The sequence below is a fragment of the Triticum urartu genome, chromosome 4A, assembly GCF_056163025.1.
Source record: "Triticum urartu cultivar PI428250 chromosome 4A, HENAU_Tu73, whole genome shotgun sequence".
Lineage (NCBI taxonomy): Eukaryota > Viridiplantae > Streptophyta > Magnoliopsida > Poales > Poaceae > Triticum > Triticum urartu.
The window spans coordinates 604,965,395-604,974,057 of NC_141876.1; the positions used below are offsets into that span (position 1 = coordinate 604,965,395).

General features: G+C 46.8%; 1 protein-coding gene across 2 annotated transcripts; it reads right to left on the reverse strand.

Annotated features, from left to right (window-relative positions):
- Positions 1–5,239: 5,239 nt before the first annotated feature.
- Positions 5,240–8,088, reverse strand: LOC125554403 (F-box/LRR-repeat protein At3g03360-like). 2 transcript variants are annotated; one of them, XM_048717970.2, is made up of 3 exons: positions 6,714–8,088; positions 6,463–6,609; positions 5,240–5,804 (listed from the first exon to the last, which is right to left on the reverse strand). In XM_048717970.2, exons 1-3 carry the CDS (start codon positions 7,620–7,622, stop codon positions 5,472–5,474), a joined length of 1,389 nt encoding a protein of 462 aa, XP_048573927.2. In that variant the 5' UTR covers positions 7,623–8,088; the 3' UTR covers positions 5,240–5,471. The 2 variants fall into 2 exon arrangements, with proteins under 2 accessions (XP_048573927.2, XP_048573926.2); XM_048717969.2 differs by having other exon boundaries at positions 5,240–5,773; positions 6,714–7,773.
- Between the last annotated feature and the right edge of the window lie 575 nt (positions 8,089–8,663).

Here is an 8,663-nt window from a genome sequence, read left to right on the forward strand (position 1 = left end):
TAGGGATAAGAGTAATGACAACATAGTTAAGGCGGGAGATGTCCACTGTCCCCACACAGAAACCTTGAATGATTTGACACACCATCCGACGCAGCTAAGGCCAGAACTTCTTAAAGAAGGGAATTGAATACCCATCAGGGCCAAAGGCTGCATTCGGGTTGGCAGAGTTAATGACCTCCCAGATCTCCTCATCAGACAAAGGGACCATTAAGGCTTCATTCTCAACGTTCGAAATCATGTTACCTTTGTCCCATAAGGAGGGGGAAATGGAGAGACCAGTGTCCTACTTAGCCCCAAAAAGAGAAGAAAAGAAATCCACAAGTGGGCAATGATGAGGGATTGATCCGAGGTCCTAACACCATTAATGATGAGGCTATCAATAAAGCATCCTTTTCTTCTACCACTGGCAATGGCAAAGAACTAGGCCGTTGGAGAATCACCTTTAAGGGTCCAGTTAAGGGTACCACGCCAGCGCCAACAAATCTTTGCCTGTTGATGCAACTGCATCAGAGCAGCTTCTAGGTTGTATCGGACAAACCAGTCTTGATCCGAGAGGCCAATCATATCTGCAGTGAGGTCCAGGCCCGCGATTTGGGTCTCTAAAGAGTTTTCCCCCCTATGGATCTCCGCAGCTCTGTTGAGACCAACCCCTAAGAAACTTACGAAGCTCATAAGAAGACGTGTGCCAGTCGTCCATGGGGCCAAAGGAGCGAGGGGAAGGGGAGAGAAGGTGTGAAATCTTGGTAGCAAGCATGTTTGTGAATCCCTCCACTAGAAGCCATGAGGCATCAAATTGGAAGCGCGAAGAGATCATAGGTTGGTTGAGGCCAGCATCCAAGATGAGGGGAGTATGATCCGAGCCCACCGCAGGTTTAGCTTTCAGAGAGGCACAAGGAAATAAGGAATCCCAGCTAGAACAGATAAAGGCCCGATCCAGCACCGACCGAACCGGATCAATTTGATGGTTAGACCAGGTGAAACGAGCCCCCACCCGAGGAAGCTCGAGGATGGCACAAGCACTAATGAAATCATTAAACGCATTAGCAAGAGACCAGGAGAAATTATGACTATTTTTATCAGAAGGGGTACGCAAGAGGTTAAAATCTCCTCCTATCACAATAGGTATCGTGCAAGACTCAATTTTAGTAGATAGTTCATCAAGGAAAATAGATATAGGAGAGTGATCTGCTGGGCCATAGACAACCATAAATTCCCACAGGGTGTTGAGTCACCGATGGTGCACCACAATGCTTGCCTAAAAAATGCCATGATGAGAAGTAGAAAATCAAACATATCCCATTTGGAGCCAATAAGAATGCCCCCAGAATGACTAGAAGATGGAAGAAAATGCCAGTCAAATTTGTCCATGCCCGCAATCGCAAAAAGTTCATTAGGAGAAAAGGATTCTTTGAATGTTTCAACCAGCCCTAAGATGTCAATGCTTTCGCCTCCAACAACATCCCTAATTTGGTCTCGGCGCCCCCTAGCGCCAAAAATTCTAATATTCCAGAAGATGGTTTTCATTTGAAAGAAAGATTCTTGATACGGAGGCTAGACCTGCACGGGGCAACGCAAGATTTTGATCGCTTAAACGGACCCCTTTTGGCTGGGAGGGGATGTGACTGGCCACAACCATCGTCCACACCCCCATCCCTTGCCTGCCGAGGAACGGCCCCAATAGCCGTAGACGTCGCGACCTCTTTGGCATTGGCAATGTCCGCTTGGGCCACCTCATTGGCCCTGATAGTGGAAAGAATAAGCGAGGGAGACCCACAACCAGGCTCGAGAGAAACACCCACATCCGATAAAATATGCAGAAAATGATCATCCGAAAGAGAAGGCAAAACAAGTCGAATCGGGGAGGAGGGAGGTGTTGGGCCTCCAAGCACAGGGTTTTGTAGGGCAGTAGCAAATTTTCCTCAAGCAAATCCCAGGGCATGCCGCGTGCCGGGCCCAGCCCGTTTAGCCCGTGCCATGCCTGGCCCATGGCAGGCCATGCCGGGCGTGCTCGCGGGCCGGCCTGGTTGGCCCGGCCCATTTAGCCAGCTATAATACAGAGCCAGGGAAAAAAAACTCTCCATATTTAACAAGTTTTTAAGAGATCTCCGGCCGTACTCCTTGCAACATGGCCGCTGAAGCAGGTACGCAACTAGGATGAAGAGGTAGGGTGAGAAGGGTCGTCGCGATGGAACTCCACATCTTGAATGGAATTGCTCTCCCAACTCCCCAATCATTGACGGTCGCAAGAGCATGTCTATTCATGGTATCCACTTATGATCAAAACCTCGAGCAGCCAGAATGCTGAATAGGCCATCCGAACTTACTGTGTCAAAAGCTTTACGACAATCCAGCTTTAGCACCATCATTGGCAATTTCTCTTTTTTGAATACCGAACTAACTCCGATGCCAGGGCAAAATTTTCAACAATGGACTGTCCTTTGAGGAAGCCAGATTGCAGCGGATGTACAAAGACAGGCTTAAATTCTTTATTGAGAAATGTTGACACAATGATGCTAGTGATATTAAGGCCATAGCGACCAATATATCTCCAAATGGCAGAATGGTGTGCTCAATTGTTTCCACGGCAGGCATCCATCAATCACAGCCAGCATGACTAACAACGGAATTCCAGTTATCCCTTGTATTAAGCCGACCTCTAAAAGCCAGACATAGCAAGATCCGGTGCTTGTATTATCCCTTGCATTGCTTACACTGTCAAAAAGCTTTACGAAAGTCCAGCTTTAGCACCGTCATCAGCAATTTCCTCTTCTTTGCACACTGAAATAACTCCGATACCAGGGCAAAATTTGCAACGATGGACCATCCTTTGAGGAAGCCAGATTGCAGCGCATGTACAAGACTAGGATTTTCTCTGTAGCCGAACCGACATCTTAGTAGCCAGCTTAGGAACACTATGCAACAAAGAGATAGGCCTGAAATCCTTGATTTCAAAAGACACTTCTTTCTTGGGCAGGAGCGTGGTGATGAAGACTGTATTAATGGCGATCAGATCAATTGTATTATTGAGGAATTCTTGGGATAAACAGAGCAGATCATTTGCGTAGCCATCTACTCCTGGGCTCCTATTATTTGGAGATGAATCGATGGCAGCCCAGGTGAAAGGTTCAGCTAAACTGCTAAGATGAGTCATATCATAAAGCCCCTGAAGTTGCAGGACAGACATATAGCAATTTGTAGCTTCTCTTTGATGTTGTAGTGTCCCACACCATCACTGATCCGAACCCGGATCTTGTTCCTCCTTGCCTGAAAAATTGGGAATTTCCATCACCTAAGTTACACCAATCTATCTTTGCCCGCTGCCTCCACGTCATGGTTTTCCAGCTTACAAGTTGCTGGGCTTTTTCTGTGGCGAACCTCCTGAGAGTGATTTCCAAGAAGAGGGAGCCCTCGTCCTCCTCATTTCATAACTGAGCAAATATGCAGGAGAGAAGAAGGCCCCAGTACCTCTCAGCCATCCATCAGCAACTCTTTTCTTAACCTCATCCGAACCATCTCCAGCCAGTGATTAATTAAACCTCAATAATTTGATCCATGGTCCTCAGCCCTCTGCTGATTATTGCAAGGTCCATAAACAGTTCAGATTTTCTGTGGCAGACTGCAGTTGAACTGAAACATAGAAGGAATGAATCCTCTTTTCAGTGCAAAGCAGAAAGCACCCTGGATCATCCGACACAGTGGTAATTCCCCCTGAGAAACCTTTGGCCGGCATTACTGTGTATGAATATGAAAGCAGGTTATTTGGTAAGAACTGGGATGCCTTGAAAACTGAAATTGTGTCCAATTTGGATTCATGTAGCCAGGCAGACCACCTTAGGGTTGCTGGCCTTAATAGTGTCTCGGACAAGTATGTATTTGTTAGTGTCCCCTAGTCTGCACACACTCCGGTTAAGGATCTGCATGAGTGTTAGGCCGGCCTCTTGGAAAAGAAACAAACAAGAACAAGGAAAGAAGCAGATGAAGATGCAGATGCCCATGAGTGTAAATGCAAACTGGAGCTTGTTGTTAGGACAAGGTAAATGTGCAGCGACTTACGAAAGAGATAGCATAGAAGCGACAAAGGACATCTAAAGCAGGACGAACCCACTATCTTCAATACTATGCTTGAACCAAATTTTTGAATACTTTCCATCGGGCCAATGGTTCATTTAGTTCACTGTTTTTGGAGATTAAACAATTGGAACTTTATTCTGCTAGACTGTATCTTCAGCCTAAACGATATCCCCTCTCTTAAATAAATAACATCTACTGTACTAGATTTTACCAGGTTCACGACACTGGTATTGATCTATATGGTCCTGGGTAGGGGTTAACCACTTGCACACGAGTTCACAATTTCAAGCCAAAAGAGGGACTCCAAGGAAAAATACAATTTGAGGAACATCCTATTGTCTCTGTTTATAATTGGAAATAATTTGCAGAAAATAATACAATAGCTGTCACTGTTGTAGCTAGAAGAGTCATGTCCAGTCTTTCTATCCGTTGTTTATAATTGCTGCAAAAAAATTCTTGCATCCGCTGAAACTTATCATATAATATGTGATGAACATAAGTAAATTATTATATAATATGTGACGAATTTGTTCTTTTTGAAGAGTTTTCCGTGTTGGCAACATCTCAAGTATTTGTCCATTGCTTTTCTTTACTATAAGTTAAAAGAAGTTTCTTTCATACATTTATTTTAAATGATTCATCGTATTGACATGTGTATCTATCCCTTTGTTCAGGTTCCAGTTCTATCTTCACATGCTGAACAAGTGCAGCTTGGGGGGTGCAGGAGTATAATTAATTGGCAAAATTATGAACTTGTCTTGTATTGGTTTGTGGTATGTTCTGTTGTGCTTGAGAGTATTGTTGCTCTCTGAATTGTGAATTGTTGTTTCTCTGCCCTGTGCTGGTCTTACTGCTTATGTACTTGCCAACTTCTTGTGCGTGAATAATTTGTGGTGATTGGCACAAAATCGTGATCCATGCAGCTAAAATTTGATAGGGTTTACCAACGCAAAGACAGATGGTACACACAGTTTAACCAAATAGGAGATGTTAGCAGGAGTGGCAGGGATTCAACCCCCCCCCCCCCCCCCCCCCCCCCACACACACACACAGGGGTCGGGTGGTCAAGGTCAAGCAGGGATCACCCACTAGTGGAACTAATCCCCTGCAATCGAACATAGCCTAAAGCAGGACGAACCCTAATGTATAGAACAGAACACACAGAACATACTGTAGTACTATGCAGATGTAATTGAGCTCCAGAACTAAGCTTTCTTATCTTGACACACTTCTCGGGCAAGGTTCCGAACTAAGCTGGCTAAGTGCATGACACACTGCAAAGTCCACACCATTCAAGTATTCTCAGGCTATCAGTACCTAGAAATTAAATTACTACTGCTGACCGTGCCACATACAGCAGCTGCAAGCATGATGAGACATAGCATTCCTTGACATATCTGTCAGCGCATTATTCTCTCCACGGATGAGGATGATCCATTTGTGAGTAGCTCCTTGATCCGATGCCTGCGAGTTTCATCCACCTGGGATGTCCTTGGATCAATGGCATCACATTTCTTGCATCCTTCACCACGCAACTCGATTCTCTTCAACCCAACAGCTCGCCCCATGACTAGCCTTATGTAGTTTGTCACCTTGTCCTCCTCCTCGAACCCGTCTATCGTCAGTGACTTCAAGTTCATGTGCTTGAAATCCTTTGATGGCTCCCACACCACGTTGGTCTTCTCGGCATTGTCCTCGAACGCTATGTCACATGCATGACGAGTTCGAGATAACTTCATCAAGGGCATACAAGACAAATAACACACGTTACTAATTTAACTTGACATCAACCCATGCAAAACAATGTAATAACGGTTGGATCTAAATATATCTGCCATTGAAAAATTTGGAACACGCTCACTACTAGTATCTAATCTAAGTTTAGGCCCATTTAGAGTTTAGACGACCTTGCAAGAACTAATCATAGGGAAAGTAAGATATGAGAATATGCTTCAGGTAACTCTTAACACGAGGTACGATCCAACACGAATTTTTTCATATTGCATGGACATTATTTCTATGCAAAATTCAAATGGAACGTCAGAACTTCCGTTTACATTGCATTATCATTCAAGATATCTTCCGATATTCCGATAAATCGGCCGATTTATCGCTTACCGGTGTCTGACTGATAAGATAAATCGGCCGATAAATCAGCCGATATGGTGATAAATCAAACGAAATGCCGATAAACTGGCCGATTTACCCCTTATCATTGGTCGACTGATAAGTTCCCGATAAGCGATATCCCCAACATTATTCATATACAATACAATCCATGTGTCCCATATCTGTTAATGCTATATATCGGGAAACCCTTCATACTAGATCGAGTCATATCCAGGCCAAGATGTGGATTAAATTAAAAAGAAGTTAGAGTCAAAGGCTTACTGTAAACTTCTGCAGGGCAGGTGCAGCTTCAAGGATAAATAGGGTCCAGCTCAAATCGCACTCAGGGAAGATTTCAGAAAGGGACAATTCGGAGAGATTTCTGAATATAGCAGTGAGCTGCTTCGGATGTTCCGGCTGAATCCATATCTGCACCAAGAAGAGGAACACAAATAAACAGCTGTTATTAGTAAAGAAGAACATATGTTATATGTGCAGAAGAACATTATATGGTCCACAGAAATTAGCTTTACCATTTGATGGCGAAAATTGAGATGCAGTTTTGACAAGTTCATTGCACTCCTTGACAAGCAGTCGCTCAGCAGGAATGGCGCCTGCCACGCCATGGCACCGGTACTGAGGCTCACATCGCGAAGCTCTGGAACATAAACAAAGCGCACAGGAGGGTTCACCAAGCGCCAAGATGTGCACTGCACTTTAGTGAGCTTGGGGACAGAGATGAGCTGGATGTGCGTGCACCCAAATTGGATGAATTCGAGATCCTTGATCCCAGAACACGGTGTGTCGATCTTGAGCGCGGTGTGCTCATCAATCAGTTGGCAAAAACTCAGAGTGAGGTGCGTGAGCCTGTCACAGGCATTAATGAGGTCGGTGACATCGGAATGCCCAAACGCAAGGTTCTTGAGTGTAAGCCTGGTGAGCCACTGGAAAGCGAGTGGGTAGTCGCGGGAGAAGGACATGAACTGCTGCCCAAACTCGGCGAGCTGCAGGGCAGTGTTTCTCTTGTATGGCGAGCATGTGCCAAAATGGAGGCGTTTGGTCTCGCCGCGGCTGACGACGTGCTCAACGGCGCGGCCGATGGAGCTCAGGTGGGGCGCCGACAGGAAGAAGCGGAGGCTGATGGACTTGATAGCATGACTGCCGTTGCAGTGGCAGTCGCGGTCGGTCAGCAACCTCCGTGTCGCGCCTGTGAAGGCGTCCATGAACTCGAGCAGCGTGGTGCAGCGGAAATGGCGGCCGTTGAGGTGCAGGCGCGAGAGCCGGTGGGGCAGGTGCCGCCACCGCGTCGAGACTGCGCCGGCGCGGACCGCCTCGCGCAGTTCAAGGCGCTCGAGGATTCCGAGGAGGAGGTCGTCGGGGAGCGCGCTGATCCTGTCGCCATCTCGGCGGACGTTGCGCTTGTGCGGCGGCGGCGACTCCATGGGCGGCCGGGATTGGAAGGCCGATTTGGATTTGTTGGTTGAAACCCTAGCTAGAACTGACCGGTGAGATGGGCCGACCTGCTCCGAGGACGCGGCTCCCCATCCTCCCTCCGGCGCTCCGCCACACACACACACACACACACACACACACACCGCGTGCGGCCGTCGATCCGGTGAGATCGGATCCGCGGCGCGGGCAGCTGGATGGATCCGGCGGCTCTTGGCTCCTCCTCGATCCCCTCCGGCTAGTGGCTGAGATGCATGGTTAGCTTCGATTTGGTGGATGCACTGGATGGTGGATTCGATTTGAGTGGATTTGGAGTGGATTCGTGAGTGAATTGGAGCTCTCGACGGTGGGAATTGGATGATACGCGAGCACGGGAGGAAGGAGACGGCGGTGCTGTGCCAGAGACGGATTAAACTAGCCGGACTTTGTGTAAATTTCACTTCGAGTCCTAATGCCAGTGTGCCAGTGTTGCCTATTAAGGCTAAACTAGCCTAAAAAAACATCTTATATTTTATACCTATTATAAGGCTAAACTAGCCTAAAAACCATCTTATATTTTTTTTGCTAGAAAATTTTCTATCTATTCATCTTCCATCATGACAGTACAACGAATATCATAAATAATAGAAATTCTATCCAGATCCGTAGACCACCTAGCGACGACTACAAGCACTGAAGTGAACCGAAGGCGAGCCGCCGTCATCACCCCTCCATCGCCAGAGTCGGACACAACTTGTTGTAGTAGACAATCGGAAAGTCGTTGTGCTAAGGCCCCATAGGACCACACACCAGAACAACAATCGTCGTAGATGAAGAATAACGTAGATCAGAAGGATCCAACCCAAAGACACTCGAACGTACAACGACGAGATCCGAGCAAATCCACCAAAAATAGATCCACCGGAGACACACCTCCACATGCCCACTGACAGTAATAAACGCACCGTCGGAACGGGGGCTAGGCGGGGAGACATTCATTCCATCTTCAGGGGGCCGCTGTCGTCTCGTTTTCCTGAGCAGGACACAAACCCTAG

What these genes read in the sequence shown, in the direction of transcription:
- LOC125554403 (XM_048717970.2), bottom strand. Translation starts at nt 7,622, where the DNA reads ATGGAGTCGCCGCCGCCGCACAAGCGCAACGTCCGCCGAGATGGCGAC. An exon ending in TCAATTTTCGCCATCAAATG is followed by an intron (nt 6,610 to 6,713) that starts GTAAAGCTAATT and finishes TTCTTGGTGCAG; the next exon opens with ATATGGATTCAGCCGGAACA. An exon ending in CTGCCCTGCAGAAGTTTACA is followed by an intron (nt 5,805 to 6,462) that starts GTAAGCCTTTGA and finishes CCCTTGATGAAG; the next exon opens with TTATCTCGAACTCGTCATGC.